Source organism: Primulina huaijiensis, unplaced genomic scaffold (assembly GCF_012295235.1).
Source record: "Primulina huaijiensis isolate GDHJ02 unplaced genomic scaffold, ASM1229523v2 scaffold40231, whole genome shotgun sequence".
Classification (NCBI taxonomy): Eukaryota; Viridiplantae; Streptophyta; class Magnoliopsida; order Lamiales; family Gesneriaceae; genus Primulina; species Primulina huaijiensis.
The window spans coordinates 1,606-20,152 of NW_027359501.1; the positions used below are offsets into that span (position 1 = coordinate 1,606).

The following is an 18,547-nucleotide window of genomic DNA, read 5'->3' on the forward strand; positions in this document are numbered from 1 at the left end:
TCTCTCTCTCTCTCTCTCTCTCTCTCTCTCTCTCGCGATTTTCTACAAAAACTGATTTATTTTATATGTGCATGAATGATATAAAATTTGCAGTTACGCCATAGTTGAGGAACTAGCAGGATTTGGTGCGAGTGTTTATATTTGTTCAAGAAACCAGGAAGAAATCAGTGAAAGGCTTAAAGAATGGGAAGCCAAAGGGTACAAAGTAAAGGGTTCGGCCTGCGATTTGTCTTCGGCGACTCAAAGAGAAGAGCTAATGAAAACTGTATCTTTAGCCTTTGATGGCAAGCTCAATATTCTAGTAAGTGCTTCGTATTTCTTTTTTATCATAATTTTCCTTATTTTCAATTTCTCTATTTTATGTGATGGAGTTGTTATGTGTTGGGGAATTTTCTAATTTCGGTCATCTAACTTTGCTTCTAACGTGATTTTGATATTCTATGTTATCAAATTTCAATAACAGTCATTACATTTTTTGTTTTTGCCATTTTCATCTGAAATGTTGATATGTTATACACCGTCATGTCACGTAACATCATTTCAGAAAAGTACTACTATTCCAAATTAAGATATATATGTATCTTGTATCGAGTAAATATATCGTAGCAATATGATCTTGAGTTCCAAAATATATAATTTTCGAAAAATTATACATAAAATTTTTTAAAGATAAGAGAACTGGGCCGCATAATGTGGTTTGTTTGGGTGTTGGGGGGACCTGGCAGATACGTACAGGTAAAGAGCATGCCTGTAGCATAAGACAATGATAATAAATTTATTAAGAGAAATTGGCCATTCTCGTCGGGACACTTGCAAAATTGAAGAAGTTTGTCCTTTCTGTGCAAAGGAACCCAATAGGATAATAATTTCTAGAGATGAAAGTTTTTTTTATCAAGAAAAATGTGTCATAAAAAAATAAATTGATTTATTTAAATATATGAGTGGGCGTACATGATCGAGACCTTAAATCTGAAAAATATAAGAATGATTGAAAAAAGTCATCAAATGAAATATATTTATGCATAAGTTGGATCAAATCTTCAAAGTGGTTCCTTTATTCTATACACAGAGGGGCCACTATCGATCGTAACATGGATCACTGTGTACTGAGAAGTAGACATGGTAGGGGTCGCCCTCAATTTTTTTTTTAAAATTATTATTATGCAAATGTAGACTATATGCGTAAGCAATTGTCTGTAATTGTGTGTTTCATATTATATATATATATTTCTTTTAATTTGAAATCTGATGTTGTTTTCATTCACACTATATATGCTTTTAATTATTTTTATATGCTAAATAAAGTTTGGTATAATCGATTCCTGATAGTTTTTTGTCGCGGATATTAAGATTGTTTTTTATGCCATTTTTTTAGAAAAGTATTTCTGTGATGCCATTTAATTTACTTTATATGAGAAAATTGAAAAAGTAGCTACGTAGTTGGTTTGTTTTGTGGGTTTTAGTTAGGTTGTGCATGTAGTCAAAGTTTGTTCGTAATCTAATAAGTTAATGTTTTTTTTTTTAATAATTATTTCCCAAATGCGAACGTGGTGCTTTAAGCTATTTTTTTCGTTTGAGAACAAATTATTTAATTTCTGTAGGTAAATAATGCTGGAATGAGTTTGATAAAAAGAGCTTGTGATCATACTGCTGACGATTACTCTCGTGTAATGACCACAAACTTGGAGTCCCCTTACCATATATCTCAACTCGCTTACCCTCTTTTAAAAGCATCTGAAGTTGGGAGTGTAGTCTTCATATCTTCTGTTGCTGGTGGCATGGCTTTGCCTGTTATGTCGGCGTATGCTGCATCGAAAGGTGCATGATATATTCGATTATTTAATTTAGTACATTAATTTCTATCTAAATATTTCGGTGCTCTTAATTATGCAAAATTTTCGATCCTTAGGTGCAATAAATCAGCTAACGCGGAACTTGGCATGCGAGTGGGCTAAGCATAACATTCGTACAAATACCGTCGCTCCGTGGGGGGTTCGAACGACCATCATGAAACATGTATGATTCCTGATCATGATCTGTTCTCCAACTTTTCTATTACGTACATTTATGACGAGACAATGTTAAGATGGATGTTTGATTTTGATGAATTATTATAAGGAGGACGTTGATCCAAACCTGCTTGCAATGTTAGAGCCACTAATGGATCGAACCCCGATCACAAGAATAGCAGAGCCGGAGGAGGTGTCTTCCCTGGTGGCATTTCTTTGCCTTCCCGCTGCTTCCTATATTACTGGCCAGGTTATTTATGTCGATGGAGGATACACTGCTGGAGGAATTTAGTTCAAATTCGGAACAGTTTCAATTAGGCAACCTTAAACATTCATCGTGAATATTTCAAAACTTGTCTCGATTAGGAATATTATGTTATATTTATTCTGAGTAATAATCTGATTAAAGAACAAATGCATGTGAAACAAATTCATTATATGGCTATATGTTTTAGATTTTAGTGATACTATATGCCTTAAGCTGTATTATCTGCAAATAAAACTGTATAATTAATGAAAGCATAATTCCATGCATGTTTTAGAACAATTTAAATTTGGCTTTCCAAAATAACAGTTAAGACAAATCCAGTACTTAAGTTCTTTATTTAGAGGAGGGTTTCTTAGACGGTCTCGTATATTTATATTTATAAGATATATAGGTCAAAACGCTTCATACATGGGAAAAGTATATTTTTGACCCAATTTTTTTCATGGATCGGGCAAAAGATTCGTCTCGTAAAATTGACTCATAGTCTAATAGTATTTTTGTGTTCGATAAAATGAATTCACGTATAGAGAGATCCCAAACTCCTAAAATTTACGGCTAAAATAAATTCACGAATAAAAAAAATACAAAAACTCATGTATGACGGTCTAACAGGTCAATTTTATGAGATGAAACTTCGACCCAATCAAATTCGTGAAAAATTATTATTTTTTAAGTCAAAATTATTATTATCTACAATAGTTATAGATCAGATCAATATGTCTCGCAATTATATACACGTGAGACCGTCTCACAAGAGATTTACCCAAAAGAAAAATCTTGATATGAATTTTTACTTCCGATGAATTTTAGATAAGATGTTCATATGAATATTTGGATTCAAAACAAAAATATATTGATCAACCAGACATATTATTTGTTTTTTATTTAGCTTTAAAAAAAAAAAAAATTATGATCCTGATGTAGAACAAATGCACAGACCCCCCAAAAACTGAACCTAAGAGATGCAATTTTTTCTTTTATATTGATTTTTTTATAAATATTATAAAAAGGAGTTGATTAAACAAACATGATACCTATTTTATCATTCTTAATTACTATTCATTTTTATAATAAAATATACAAATTTCATTTAATTTGTATTTGGATCGATTTTTTTTTAAAATTGAGAATTTAGACTTCAAATTACTATAAATTAGGAAAAGTTTAAGCTTGATTGTATTCGTTTTATATGTTCTCAAGTTTTTTCATTTAATTTGTATTTGGATCGATATTTAGCATCAAGTTCTCAAGTTTTTTCATGATTTTTCACTATTTTCCGTCTTAATATTTCTGAAAAGTTGTGAATTAGGTTTTGTATATTCTATCAATCGCGAAGTCAAAATACTAACCGCACCAGTCCGAACTGAGTTTTACATAAAATGAACTAATTATTACAAAAGAACATAGCTAGGCATGGACTGCATTCACTGAATTATTACATAAATATATATTAGATTAAGTTAATAATCAATCTACCTAACATAAAAGATAATACAAGTTTAGTCACAGTCAAATAATTGACGTCATTTTAAAAAAATAAAAAAAAACTCCAAAATAAAAATATATATATAATTATATTAAATGTTTTTTTACTTCTTCAGTTCTTTGATCACACTTATGATTACGCGAGAAATGACATCATCTGTTAATTAGTAAATTAAACTTAGTGGAGTGAGAGTATATATAATCTTTAAGACATTCAAAAATCAAAATCATTCACATGGTTAATAAGATACTAGTTATTATGCACACGCGATGCGTGTATATACAATCGTTTTTATCATTATCGATGGACTAAAGTGAAATTCGATAAATTATAGATGGACTAAATTGATATTTGAATTGTTGAAATACAAAATTAAATAAAAGTGTGTGTTGAAATTTAAAAAACAAAAAACAAAAGTGTAATATTAGTATCATATAAGGGTAAAATTAGAATAAAAAGTTGGTGTCCTTCCTAGGTAGTTATTATCATGTCCTCAACTTTAATAAAATAGTATAGATTTAGCATCAAATTCTGAAGTTTGATATGAGGTCTCAGGTTCGGAACGTAATTCAAATAAATAAAAATAATAATATTTGGAAGTACATCGCAATCTAGAAGAGATTAGGAAGATTTCTCAATCAAGTATTATTACATATAAAAGTTCAAAATATGTGATCAGCTGGTATACGTCGAGTGTTAAAAAGAATATTTGACTTTATGATGCGTACACACTATTTAGACAGTGTTTATAAATGTTTAAAAACATTATTATTGATTTTTTTTTTTTACAGATTTGCAAAACTTTATTTTAAAAAAAGTTCATAATCAATTTTTTTAAAATATTAGCAAATATTATTTTTATATATGTCATAATGCAAGCTCTAAACCCGTGCATGTATTATATAATTTTATTTGTATAGAGTAAAAAAAACTAAATATATGCTATCTTTATTTATTTATTAATTCATAATTAAAGTTATGTCTATATAAAATAATTTCAATTGATTTGGTGAAAGCTTGACTTAAATTACAAATATATCCTCATTACACATGAAACAAGAGGGTTTTATTAATACAATTTTGTTTTTTGTTTTTCCTAAAATAATCCTCCTTTTATCTCTCAAAATATCTTATTTTGAAAAGGCAAGAATCTTGAATTATTTTATTCTCCCAAGAGAACATATTTACTAAATATTTTGAAGGCATGGATATGATCACCTCAAATTATATATACTTCAAAAGTTGATAAATTTCACATTTTTTAGTGAATCATTTGATTTTCATCAAGGGTCCTTCGTCTACCATTTGACATGTTATTGAACATGAAAGATGACTAAAGCAAACAACATTATCAAAACAAGTTGATCAACTCAGAGAACAAGTCGGTCGAGTAAATATATTTACTAAGGCGAAAACTTATGTGAAACGGTCTCACAGGTCGTAATTGTGAGACATATATCTTATTTGGGTCATCCATGAAAAAATATTATTTTTTTCTAATAGTATTACTTTTTATTGTGAATATCGGTAGGGTTAACCCGCCTCACAGATAAAGATTCGTAAGACTGTTGACAACAGACCTACTCATTAACTAACTCGATCAAAACAAAATTTCCCAAATCATGGATATTATTAGTACAAAATATGTCGTACACAAACCAAAATGCGAATAAATCTTCATACATCGCTAAAAGGAAATAGTATCAATTTATTCGATGGTCATTATCCCAAATATCACATAAAAGATTTTGGAAATAAAATACATCAAAATCCAAAAAAAAAAAAAAAAAAAAAAATTAAATATTTATTTATTTATTCAAACAGGCAATATTACATTACAAAGGCGTCCGTCCACTTTAGGCCTTGCCGGCCAACACAAATAAATGGGACCGTAATTAAATCAACGGTCCAGATCTCCATAGGAGATAATAGATGATGCATATTTATACACGTGGTCAAATGAAATGAAAACAAAACAGTCCCTTTCTTTGCCGTCTATAAAGCGGCAGCTCTCTTCCCCGTGTCATTACAAAATCATTCACACTATTTTTCTGCATTTGTTTCTTAGCTTAGAATTCTTTGATGGCGGAGGAGATTAGGTACTTTGTATTAAACACTGGAGCCAAGATTCCATCGGTCGGCCTTGGGACGTGGCAGTCGGAGCCTGGTGTCGTAGGTCAAGCTGTTGAAGTAGCGATCAAGGTATTCATTTGTGTTCGCATTGTACTTGTACGTACCATCTTTCTTTTTGTGAATTCGATGAGTCTTTACGTTTTTTGAATCGCTTTTAATTGGTCTCTATTTTTCCCTAAAGTTTCTTGTGATATGGAATTTTATTGGGATGTTGTGCATGAAGAAATAGATCCATACAAATATATTTTTGTAAAAAAATTGGTCTCACCTGGAAACGGCCCGATATCAACTGTCCTGACTGGATCCTCTGATTTAGGTTTCGGTTGACAACCATAGTTAAGACCTTTTTTTTTATTGCAGAGAAACGATGTCATCTTTTGATATGAAGTGATTTAATAGGATTTAAAGTGAGGAGAATTGGAACTCAATTTGTTAATCCTTTATTCAATAAGCTTCAATAGTCTTACAATAACAGAATAATAACAAAATAATGCTAAAAATTGAAGATCATCACATCATGGAATTATTAACAGAACAAACAATTATTAAATATGCATCTCATTGACTAAATCTTCCACCATCACCAACTAAATTATGGGGACTAAGTCTTCCATTTTCTCCACCTCCTCGTACGTGTCAACTGTCTGGCCTTGTGAGCAATGGCACATAACATCTTCTCAAGAGTATAAATCTCCGTCTTTAAGTCATTCGTTGAACAAGCATCATTGAGTGCTGATGAATTTCTTGTCATTTAATTGCAGATTGGTTACCGCCACATCGATTGTGCTCGAGCTTATAACAATGAGAAGGAGGTATATATTTTTCACTGATAAAAGATCATTTTGCTTGTCATATTAAGTAGAGAGACTAAAGAATCATTGCAACAGAGTTTTCTTGTCTGCATTGAAAGGAAAAATCTGGTATTTATAGGTATAATCATCATAGAATTCATGATTCTTTTGTTCCTATAGCTTAGTTTGGAATGCAAATTAAGGAATCTTGTTAAGTATAAGTTTTGTGTATAGCATCTTTGCTTGGTACAAGACTGTTTACAAGTGGATGAATCTGAAACACACTTTTCACTTGGAAAATGCACAACTTGCAATCTGGTTAAATCAGCATTTGGCAATTTCGAAACATTAATTTGTGTGGTTGTTTATTCATGTGTATGAGACCTTGAGTCTTACTCTTGTTCCTTCTTGTCAGATTGGTTTAGTCCTGAAGAAGCTATTTGATGATGGGGTTGTGAAGAGGGAAGATTTGTTTATTACTTCCAAGCTCTGGTAATCAAAATTTTGTTGATAAAAGCATTTGGATTGTTATCTGATTCTTATTGCATCTAGGAAGAGCAAACTCGGGGGTTATTACTTATTATCAACGTTTTGTATGATATAATTTCATCATGTCAAGATAAATGTGATGTCTGCTAATTGAGTGAGATGAAGCCAAACTGGAACATGAGAACTTTCAGCCCCGTATGGTTCATAGACCAATAGTCTCATACTCGTTCTCACTCCTGTCACATCTGTCCTCATTTCCTGTCTGCTCTTGTGCAGGTGTAAGGATCATGCTCCCGAAGATGTACCAGTTGCATTAGAAACAACACTGAAGGAATTGCAGCTTGACTACATTGATTTGTTCCTCGTACGTAATTTTATGTGATATTAGTTTATTGCCCAGCTTGTGACTCCTTGTTTGTGAAATTCTGGCGATTTTTTTACCCCTTCAGAGTGAGAAAAGTTTGTTGATTGGCAACTATATGAATCACTTGTACATTATATATAGGTGAATTTTTACCATAAGCCCTGAGATGATGAGACCGTCAAAAAGTTCATCAACTCCATTATTGGAATTTCAACTGTGTTGATCATTTTATCAAAGAACTTCATTTGTTACCTGGATTTTTATATGATTTTGTGCATGAAGTAGGGGCAAGTGTTTGAATTGCCCTGTCTTGTAATTTTACCAGAAGATCAAATCAAATAATGAATAATTATGTTCATTGGTTGATGGAGACATTATTGCAGATTCATTGGCCTATCAAGATGAAAAAGGGATCTGTTGGCTTTCAGCCTGAAAACCTTGTCACCTCAGATATACCAAGCACATGGAAGGCAATGGAATCACTCTTTGATTCTGGTAAGGCCCGGGCAATCGGAGTTAGTAATTTCTCGACAAAAAAACTTGGCAATCTGTTGGACATTGCACGCATTCCTCCAGCTGTCAACCAGGTCGAATGCCATCCTTCATGGCAGCAGGCTAAATTGAAGGAGTTATGTAAATCTAAGGGGGTTCACCTATCTGTAAGTCAACAAAATCTCAATTACTCAACTGCTGTGAAGATTGAAGTCCTTGTTGAATTACGAAACATCCTTTGTTTGATTATTAATGGTTTGTTGTATGCTACATTTGAAGAGCTTATGTGTAACATATACCATTGATTTATTGGTCCTATACGTATTATAGATGACTCGAGCATGCATTTTACATACATATGCCAGGGAGTATTTCATTCTGTGTAGCATAGACATAGCTGATAGATTATGTTGCCACCTTGACTGTGTGTTTTGTATCAATGGTTGATTTTAAGACTAAAGAATTCTTCAATATTCTCTTACTGTATATCCGTTTTCCTTTCAACATGTTCATGTTTTATAGGGTTATTCACCATTGGGTTCTCCGGGCTCAACTTGGCTCAAAAGTGAAGTCCTGCGGCATCCTGTTTTAGTGGCTGTTGCAGAAAAGTTGGGCAAGACTCCTGCGCAGGTTTGTCTCCGATGGGGTTTGCAGATGGGACATAGTGTACTTCCAAAGAGCACAACCGAATCAAGGATCAAAGAAAACTTTGATGTTTTTAGTTGGGCCATCCCAGATGGTTTAATTGTCAAGTTTTCTGAAATCGAGCAGGCAAGTTATTCTAATCTTCGTTTTAACTTTGTAAATAATAACAAAAAATATTTTCACCGCATGTATAGTTAATTTGCTTGTAAACCCATCATTCCTTAGAACAGGCTATAACATAGAAATTAGTGAATTGAAAACCTCGTACATTTTAACAGATAATTGCAAACCCCCGAACCAACAAATTTTTGTGGTATATGTGCTTTTTTTTTTATGTCTGTATGCATGCAATTATTCTGAAATTAATATAACCCACGAAAGGTATAAATACGTTTCTTTTATTTTTAGTTTTTAGCACTGTGTTCTTAAAAGTACTCGAACGTACTGAAAAAACAAAGAAGATTTACACTTGGCTATTGAAACTACATTGGCACATTGTGAAATAGATTGTTTGCTTCCACATTTACAGGCAAGATTGCTTCGGGGTACATCTTTTGTCCACGAGACACTCGGCGAATACAAGACAGTTGCAGACCTTTGGGACGGAGAGATATGAACACGAATTTTTAAGCCAGAGTTTTTCATGTTTTAGATGAATTTCTATCATGTGGTAACAGTACATCTTGATATCTGCTAGAACTAAATTTATTCTTAAGCGGCACAATTGTTCTGGTGAAACGTTCAAGGTGTTCGTAGTTCTCCTCTTCAATAAAAATGATCGCAAAATCCACTCTGTATCAACTGTTTCACGTGAATAATTAAAACTTCCATGATAAACCAAAACAAAGTATTGAAGGTTTAATTTTTGTTTCTTTATTAACAAATACTAGTGATTGGTAACATGTGATGCATAATAAATTACGATTGTCTAAATTAATAAATTGTGTAAAGTACTCATGTATGCATATAGAAATAATCATTCTATCCGATAATTATCTAACAATTTTTTTCTCAATAATTGTATTTTTTTGTAACTAATAATAATGAATATGTGACTTTGCAAATGTCAATAGTAGGATCGAGTATTTGTCGTTACCGAGTCTTCGAATATTTTCATATGGATAAGAGAAATTTGCATAAATTTTTGTTCTACTGGATTCTGTTCTATGACCTTTTATTCTTGTTATGCCAAAATATGGATATATGGACGAACTGTTTTCTGCGAGGATGTTTTTTATGGCAAATATATCCAATATTGGGTTCGGAATAATTTTTTCCACATTAACATATAGTAGCTAAAATGGTGATGGTAGGACTCAGAACTTTGAAGATATCCAAATATGATCTAAGTATATAAAATCTTATCAAAAATTATAATTACAATTATGGTGCGATTAGATTTTTTAAAACATCCAAGATTTCAAATGCAAAATCTTTGGGTCATTCCCCAACTAAATTTAATTATTGCTCGAGATTTTTTTATGTTATATTTGGAATGTTTATCTTCCTATAATATGACGCAAGTTAGTTTTAAAATCACCAATACATATTTTCAAATGGACAAAAACTTGTGTGAGACGATCTCACGGATCGTATTTTGTGAGACGAATCTCTTATTTGGGTCATCCATGAAAAAGTATTACTTTTTATGCTAAGAGTATAAATTTTTGTTGTGAATATGGGTAGGGTTGACCCGTCTCACAGATTAAGATCCGTGAGACAGTCTTACAGATTAAGATCCGTGAGACGGTCTCACATGAGACCCACTCTTTAAAATGTTATAATGTAATTGACATATAATAAAATTTATCGTTCATTGTTTAAAAACTACCTCATCAATAAAAACTCTCAAAGAGATCAGAGAATCTTGTAGAAATTGATATTGGTAATTTTTTCATGTTCACTTTAATAACGAATGGTTAATTAATTCATCTGTGAATCCATGCATTGGTAGCGAAAACATGGCCACAACAAATCATAAAAATGGAACAAAACCTTGTATATAACCAATGCTTTAAATTTGAGAATGTTACTTTATTCTACATCCATTAAGTTAGAATAAGATTAACAAATTTGAAATTTTTTATTTCAAATCTTGATTAGGTATCTTGTGAAATGATCTCACGAATATTTATATACCCTATAAATATTTATAATAAAAAATAATATTTTTTATCATAAAAGTAATCTTTTATTATTTTATATTAAAAAAAAGAAAAGTGAGAGTATTAGCATGTGGGAAGCCCCACCATAACTTGCTGCACCACCACCTCCATCGAAATTCGGACTACTTGCTCATCTTGTGTCTTTTTTTTTTTTTTAGCTTTTCGACGACTTTACGCACTAAAATGGCTATCAAAATGTCTATTTCCTCTTTCCTATGTTACCCTCCGGATTCTCCTCTTCTTTCCTCTGTATTTTCCCTTTCCCTGCGCCTCCTCACACCCAATCATCCCTCTTCCACCTCTAATTTAAGTATAAATCCCATTCCCAAGGTACGGCTCAAATCACACACGCCACAGTCATTTTCATTTAATCAAATCCCATTTTCATTCATTACTGCAATCATTGCTAGAATTGAATCATTTTCTTGCTAGATTTTGAATTCGGACTGTCGTAGACGACGAGACATGTCTGTGAACTGCCGAACGACGGCGGAGAGATTACCCACGTCCGGAGACAGAATGCTGGTCAGTTTTTCATAATTGGCTTCGGTTTTTAGCTTTCTTACGATGTTGGATGGAGAGGGAATTGCAATGTAGACGAGCTTAAAAGAGCGTTCGATTTTGAGAAAGTTAGATTTTTTATGGTGGTTGTGGCTGTTTATCAGGTATTTGTTCCGCCGCATCCTTTGATCAAGCATTGGGTTTCAGTTCTTCGGAATGAACAGACGCCTTGCGCTGTCTTCAGTAAGTCCAATGTTTTTGTTCAGTTATTCCAATTCCCTTTTGCCAATTTTGATATTGTCTTGCTATGATGTGTAAAGTAATTGTTGAACTTTTTTGTGTCAGTTTCTTTGAAGTTAAAATTGGCCATATCTTTTGGTTCATTAGTAGCCGCTCGGTCTGAAAACTGGTTTTTGACCCCAAGGCATATGCTTTATTCTAATGAGCAGCAAGTTGGAATTGAGGTTGTTTATGAGCGAAAAATGGCAATCTACTTGCTAATCCGTTGAAATCTGGAGCTCGGTTTATTGCATGATTTAAAATATTTGAATAAGCCCACCAGCTATTGGGTAGTGATAGTATAAATTAGTGCTAAGTTGTGAACTAGTTGTACTAGGTTGAGATATGTACTTAAATTTGAAATTTTGGCTACGGTGGACTGCTTTTGTAATCCCTATTCCCTTTTTCACTTAGGTTTTCTTTGATTTTAATGTACTATTATTGTCTATTTGTACTATATAACAGAGAATGCCATGGCCGAGCTTGGGAGATTGCTTATCTATGAGGCATCAAGAGACTGGTTGGTATGATCTGCTAATTTTATAATTTTTTCTAGCTTATACTGTACAATTGATGTTAAATATTAGTAATATAGAGAAATAGCATGGGGCTATATTGGTACGGAAACATTTTGTTATAATGCTTATGCACATCAATTATTTTGTTTTTGGCTTGTTTCCCAAATGTCACCATTTCGAAAATGTCACCATTTCGTTTAATTTTTATTTTTAAGCGAAAACCTCTTCCTAATGCAGAATTTATGTTCATATTTGAAATAATAATCTGCATTTGTAATTGCTGCCAGCCAACTATCAGTGGAGAGATTCAGTCACCATTGGGTCCTGCAGCTGTTGAATTTATTGATCCACGGGAACCAATAGTGGTCTCTCTCTCTCTCTCTCTCTCTCTCTCTCTCTCTCACACACACGCACATACACACACATGTGAGCATGTATACGCTTAATCTTACTCGTCTGATTGTGGTTATGAGGTTTAATATGTAGGTGATGTTTTACCAGAAAGTTCTGAAATATGTATGCATCTGAACAAAATATAGTATACCATATTTGACCTAATACAACTTTTTTTACTTTTATAATGATATTTACATTTGTCTAGAGCTCATGAACTAAGACAAAATGTCTTCTGTTCTGATTTTGAATATGGTAAGAAGAGGGACATGGTTAGTGGGGTGTTGGAAAATTTTGTTTCTCTGCTTATTTTATTATCAAAACACTATTACCATTTTTGAGTTCTCAAGACACTCAGTGTTCTGCATTGTAAATTTGACTTCACTTTGCTAGTTTTGTTGCTAAGAATTTATGGATTATATCTTGCATACAGATTGTTCCCATATTGAGAGCTGGCCTTGCATTAGCAGAGTATGCATCATCAATTCTGCCAGCAACAAAAATATATCATCTAGGTAAGGGAATATTTGCATCCTGTGATTACTGAAAATTAGTTATATAAGCATGCAACCATTTGCGTGCATGTATAAATTTGTATTAAATGAAATAGGGGTATTTTTGTACATTTACCTGAAATGACCAAAAGTTACGTTCTGGGGTTGATACTATTGTCCATGTAAGTTTTCGACTTTATTATTGGCATACTAAACTCCCTGGCATTCATTTCCATTTAGCTGTCAGTTAAATGTTCATTTCTTTCAAACTTTTGGTGTTCTTAATTCATGCACTTTGGTCATGATATCAAGCAACACATGGCATAATATCTAGGTACCAGATAATTGTTATTTGTGACAACAGCATTCTTTTTTTTTCAAAATTTAACGTCAACATATTAATCTATTCTAAGGCGATTCACGGTGTTTCCGGTTAAAACTTGTTTTTCATTTTTTATTATTCGGGTGTCTGACTATTAGGTATTGTGTTTCATTTATTTTTCTCTAATGAAACTGGTCATGTTAGGGATTAGCAGAGATGAAGAAACACTTCAGCCAACCATATACCTGAACAAGTAAGAATTAATTCTTGTGCTATGAAGTTCAGTTGATTCTCACATTTTGTTTTTTTTGTTGTCCTGAAGGCTATGTCATGTCCTAATAGATGTATTCTGTGAATGCATAACCTAGAATCTTTTGTCATTTTCATTATTTAGTTACTGTGTTAAAGCTGCACCAGTCAGCTTGTGATAAGCCAGAGTGAGAAATGATAAGATTTTTCTCTGCGCATTAGGTTGCCTGAGAAATTTCCTGAAGGATCTCGAGTATTTGTCGTAGATCCCATGCTTGCCACAGGTACTTACGTGATATTGTTTGGTGCATGTTGTGCTAATGTGCATTTGTTTCGTTGATTGCCTCGTATGATTCACTCCAAAGACAGCCTTTTTCCTCATTGTATATAGTTAATATAGATTCTTTGGATCAAGTAGACTATCATTTTTATTGGCCCTTGTTCTCTCTTAATTCTCCCAAGGCCCGTCATATAAAATTTCAGATATTTTTCTGGTTTGGCTTACTGTTCGAATACTGTATTGGACATTTCACTGTGAGATTTGCTCGTTACAAAATATTTCTTGGTTCGGGCCTATCTTTAGCTTTAACTTATATACCTATCACTATCATCATCAAGTCTGTTATAAAGGCATAGTCAAGCTGTCAGTCGAGGTTACGTTCTTGAACACAGTTCTCAGTACTGATTTTCTTTGTTTTCTGTTACAAGTTTATGAACTGATAAACACTGATTCGAATAGTTAATATTAATTAAAACCTACAAATAAAGATGATGAAAAAGATTTTACCCTGTCATTCATATTTGTTATCAATTGATTTGTCTGAACTTCATAACGTCTAAGTTATTGAATAAAAGATAGTCTACTAACATATTCACATGCTATAGTAGAGTTGTAACCAAAGCTTAATCCCTGATTGTGCTTGGCTCCTCATTTAAGACAGATGGTAGTGCTTACGATCTTATACGTGCGCATGTGACTTTGTAGGTGGTACAATGATTGCAGCTCTTGAACTAATCAAGGGGTGCGGGGTGGACAACAAGCAAATCAAAGCGGTCAGTTTCTATCTTATTTTAGTGAGCGCTGGGGCTGTCATCTTGATTGTGGTTGTATTTGAAGGAAGGTCATGTTTAATTTGTTAATGTAATTGTTATTGGTGGAAGCTCACTTTATAGTGGTCTTATAAATTTTCAATCTTTCTTTCGTTTTCCATCGGACGTGTATCTTCTGATCTAACCATATTTTTTACATAGATATCTGCTGTTGCCGCTCCTCCAGCTCTTCAAAAACTTAGTGAAAGGTTCCCTGGGTAATAATTTATTTAGCCAAATTTTTTAGGGGTGTTATATTTGTGTATCACAGAGATGTTTTTCTGTGTTACAGTTATAACTATAAGTGATTCGACCTCTCATATTTTTCAGGCTTCATGTTTACTCTGGAATCCTCGATCCTACTGTTAATGAAAAAGGGTAGGCTACTATACACAGTTAGCTGATATATTACCACAAACTGCATGGTGCTGACATGTCCTGAATTTGCTGGATGATTTTTAAGATTCATAATTCCTGGACTTGGGGATGCTGGAGACCGTAGCTTTGGCACTTAAATATCAAATTTTAGACCTTTGCCTTCTCATGTTCCAAGGTATGAAAAGCTATACTTGAATTTTTGAAGTATCGTTGAGCTGAGTTCTTGTTATAATTTTTTGTCCAATATGCAATATTTCGGCTTCAATGGGCATCAGTATTTGGAAAGGAAACCAAAATGACTGTACCTGTTAAATGAGGAATTACATTGTATTTTGGTCTCGACTATCAGCTACATTATTTACAGATGAAATTTATTGTTTTAATTATGTTATTGGTGAAAAAGGATAGTTTTTGTCCCATATCTTTTTATTCATGTTTCGTGAAATTTTTTCTGATTCTTTTCAAACTTCCACTATAGCCTGCGCTGCCAATGCCTTCTTGTGCTATGGGATTTTAACTTTTGAGATATATTCCATCTACATTTTAGGTATTTTAAGAATTATGACCTAATTACGCTGAGGTTGTAAGTGGAATGAGTTCCTTTTTCTTCCCACAGAACTTACCAAGCACACGGGGACACGTGCATTGTATACCATGAACAAAATCCCCCACTTGATATGACTTCGAAAAATCAGAAACTTAATTTCATGACTGAATTCTAAGCCTGTTATCTATTTTCTCCACTTTAGAAGGGGAGACCCAAAGTTGTCGTTGTTCGACCATATCGTTCAACACCATCGGTGTGATTGGTACCATGACCATGAACATTGTAACCATAACTTTGCGAGACCTGAGCCGGTCCTAATGTGGCAACGTTTTGTTCCAAAAACTTTATCCACATGAAGCTGAACAATCCCAAAAGCACAATGGGCAACAGTAACGAACATGATGTATATTGTTAATGTATTCATTTTACCTTTCGGATTGGGGAGTGTGAGGGCATGATGGGCTTTTAAATATATGAACGGAGTTTAGATTTGGTTAATTACAGGAGATTTGGTGAATTCATTGTGGATTGTAAAGCAGACATTAAAGTTGCCAATTACCGAGAAAACGAGTCTAGCCATTAATACAAAGGAAAATCGCCAGTGTCTATCCCTGGTGTCCTACGTGATCTTCCCTGATTTTATTTAATCAATGGCAGTAAATTTTATATATACATGCCATTTTATAAAATAGCCGTAAAACAAAAATTCAATTCTTGTTACATGTAACTAGATTCTACCTCGTATTTTTCTGGCGTTGCCTTGATGACAGATTAGGCCATTTTATATAGTTGGCTGTTGTATGACCTCAAACTTGATCGGTGCTTACATCTCCTGAATTCGCTGTATAATATTTGTCGGTCCGTTATTACTAAGCCTCTACACCACAGTTGCAACGGCGAGAGCCGCTGCTGGTGCCACCCCGCAGCCGAGGCTTGCTGCTTATACAACAGCAAAACAAGCCGACCAACAGAATGAAGCCACAAGCTGCTGCCAAAGCTTGAGCCCATCTCCAGTAATAACATCCCATTTTCCCTAAGCAGCTTTCAATCGGCTTTTGGCCACTTGAGCCGATCCCTTCATTGGCTTATGCCATAACTTATTTTCATACAGCTGAAATCCTTCAAAACCACGAGAATTTATGGGTATTTGTGGTCGAGAAAGGAACTGGAATTCTAAGAAGAATATCGGGATATATCAATAAACAATGGTCAAGATTTGGGAGAAATTTACGATAGGGCAAGAAAACATGTGCATAACTTTGAAACCATTATATTGGAGAGATGGATCCCAAAAAAGATATTTAATACAATATTTATAGTTTAATTGTTGGTCTCTCATAAAAAGATTAGACTTCTGAGTCTGCCCTTTAGCTCGATGAAACAAAATGTTGATAAAAAAAAAAACCTTGTAGTATTAATTTTATATATAAAAACAAAAGGCCGTAGATTTCATTTTCCCTCAAAGTATGGCCGGCTGTTTAATATTCGCGTCTCCTTTTGGACCATCAGCGTGGTGTCCATGTCTTCGTTAACACTGCTCTATATCGGCAATTCCTTGCATTAAAATATTATTGGTTTATTTAGAATCATCAACTTAACCAAGCAAGCCCTCCTCCTTTAGGTGCCATTATTTTGCTCGATCTTGTATATATACAGATAAGGGTCCGTCAAACATCATCACGATTTGACGGTTAACCATGCAAAAATTTGAAGTATAAGATTCAGAATTCCAAATAAAAATATATTTTTTTAGAATTTTCAATGATCCGTTGCCTCATAAATGAAGTAAAATTTCTAAAACCAAATTAAGATGCGTCTTCTGCTGTTTCTCTCACGGAATTTTTCCACTTTCTGATATCCTCTCATATCCTTTTTTTCTTTTCGGCTTTGTTTTTTTTGGTTTTTTAACTTTTCAATTTCATCTTCTTTGTTTTTCTTGATTCTGACTTTATTCCTTTTTTTTTTTTTTAATATCAGTGCTCTCTATATTGGTCGGGAGCTTTGTGGGTGGAATTTGAAAACAATTGATGAAAATGGTTTATTTGTTGTTTTAAAGTTAAGGTAGATATATGAGTTTTTGTTAATTTCCATTTTTTTCTTAAAGGGTTATTGATAATGCTAAACCTCCTTATATGAGTAAGAGGTCTTTTGATCCAAAGGAAAAGTTAAATCGAGAAATATGCACGAGTAGACAGAAACCCGGGTGAGAGGACATCAAACACATATCTCTAAGCATACTTCCACAATATTTCATCGAGAATATGCTCCACATGATAATAGATCATGCGACATCTGGAATATCAAACCCATCATAGTTGTTTAAATATTTTTTATTTAAATATATATATAATTTTTACGATATTTTCATTTTCAGTAATACAAATATTTGAATGTGATACATAATTAAAAAATTACTTCAATTTTGAACCCAGTTATATAGAGAAAATTGTTTTAAATAAATTTTTACTATTATAAAAAAAGGCTTCTAAATCGATGATGTTTTAAAGTGAACGAAATGTAAAAATTTGTCTGAGCCCGGGTTCGAACCGGGGACCTCTAGTGTGTGAGACTAGCGTGATAACCAACTACACCACCCAGACGATTTGAAGCATGAAGCTATTTTTAAATTTATTACTATAAGTACATGATGTGGCAAACCCGGCGATTTTTGGGCCATTTCATATATTGGCCAGGCCCATAATGTTTTCAAATAACATTATAGAAATCAATCATCAGTGCCAGTTTTTGTACATGTTAAATGTTTTTTTTATTAAATTTTTATGAACATTAATTTATTTTATAAAGTTTGGATTATGATCATGAAATTTATGGTTTAGTTCCTTTTCAAGGTATTTTTTTTAAATAGTAAATATATTGAAATTGTTTGGACATAAATTTTGGATATTCACATTGTCAAATTTGGATCTTAATCTTG

General features: G+C 33.1%; 3 protein-coding genes and 1 non-coding gene across 6 annotated transcripts; 3 read left to right on the forward strand and 1 right to left on the reverse strand.

Moving 5' to 3' along the window:
* Positions 1-93: 93 nt before the first annotated feature.
* LOC140969091 (tropinone reductase 1-like) lies at positions 94-2,394 on the forward strand (the record flags this gene model as incomplete). The annotated part of the gene is made up of 4 exons (XM_073430310.1): positions 94-301; positions 1,602-1,818; positions 1,910-2,016; positions 2,119-2,394. Coding segments are annotated over 4 exons (715 nt in total), but the record flags the coding sequence as incomplete, so codon positions are not given.
* Positions 2,395-5,737: 3,343 nt separating this feature from the next.
* Positions 5,738-9,467, forward strand: LOC140969060 (NADPH-dependent aldo-keto reductase, chloroplastic-like). Its single transcript, XM_073430275.1, has 7 exons — positions 5,738-5,965; positions 6,658-6,708; positions 7,103-7,179; positions 7,453-7,540; positions 7,924-8,199; positions 8,555-8,803; positions 9,207-9,467. Exons 1-7 carry the CDS (start codon positions 5,846-5,848, stop codon positions 9,291-9,293), a joined length of 948 nt encoding a protein of 315 aa, XP_073286376.1. The 5' UTR covers positions 5,738-5,845; the 3' UTR covers positions 9,294-9,467.
* A 1,456-nt stretch (positions 9,468-10,923) lies between these two features.
* On the forward strand, positions 10,924-16,955 carry LOC140969092 (uracil phosphoribosyltransferase). 3 transcript variants are annotated; one of them, XM_073430313.1, is made up of 13 exons: positions 10,924-11,172; positions 11,275-11,367; positions 11,508-11,586; positions 12,088-12,146; positions 12,428-12,505; positions 12,967-13,048; positions 13,554-13,602; positions 13,821-13,882; positions 14,584-14,651; positions 14,850-14,905; positions 15,018-15,065; positions 15,151-15,240; positions 16,117-16,955. In XM_073430313.1, exons 1-12 carry the CDS (start codon positions 11,026-11,028, stop codon positions 15,200-15,202), a joined length of 873 nt encoding a protein of 290 aa, XP_073286414.1. In that variant the 5' UTR covers positions 10,924-11,025; the 3' UTR covers positions 15,203-15,240; positions 16,117-16,955. The 3 variants fall into 3 exon arrangements, with proteins under 3 accessions (XP_073286414.1, XP_073286413.1, XP_073286412.1); XM_073430312.1 differs by lacking the exon at positions 16,117-16,955 and adding an exon at positions 15,341-15,484; XM_073430311.1 differs by lacking the exon at positions 16,117-16,955 and having other exon boundaries at positions 10,925-11,172; positions 15,151-15,484.
* Positions 16,956-18,138: 1,183 nt separating this feature from the next.
* TRNAV-CAC (transfer RNA valine (anticodon CAC)) lies at positions 18,139-18,212 on the reverse strand. Its single transcript has one exon. It is a non-coding gene; the product is annotated as a tRNA-Val (tRNA).
* Between the last annotated feature and the right edge of the window lie 335 nt (positions 18,213-18,547).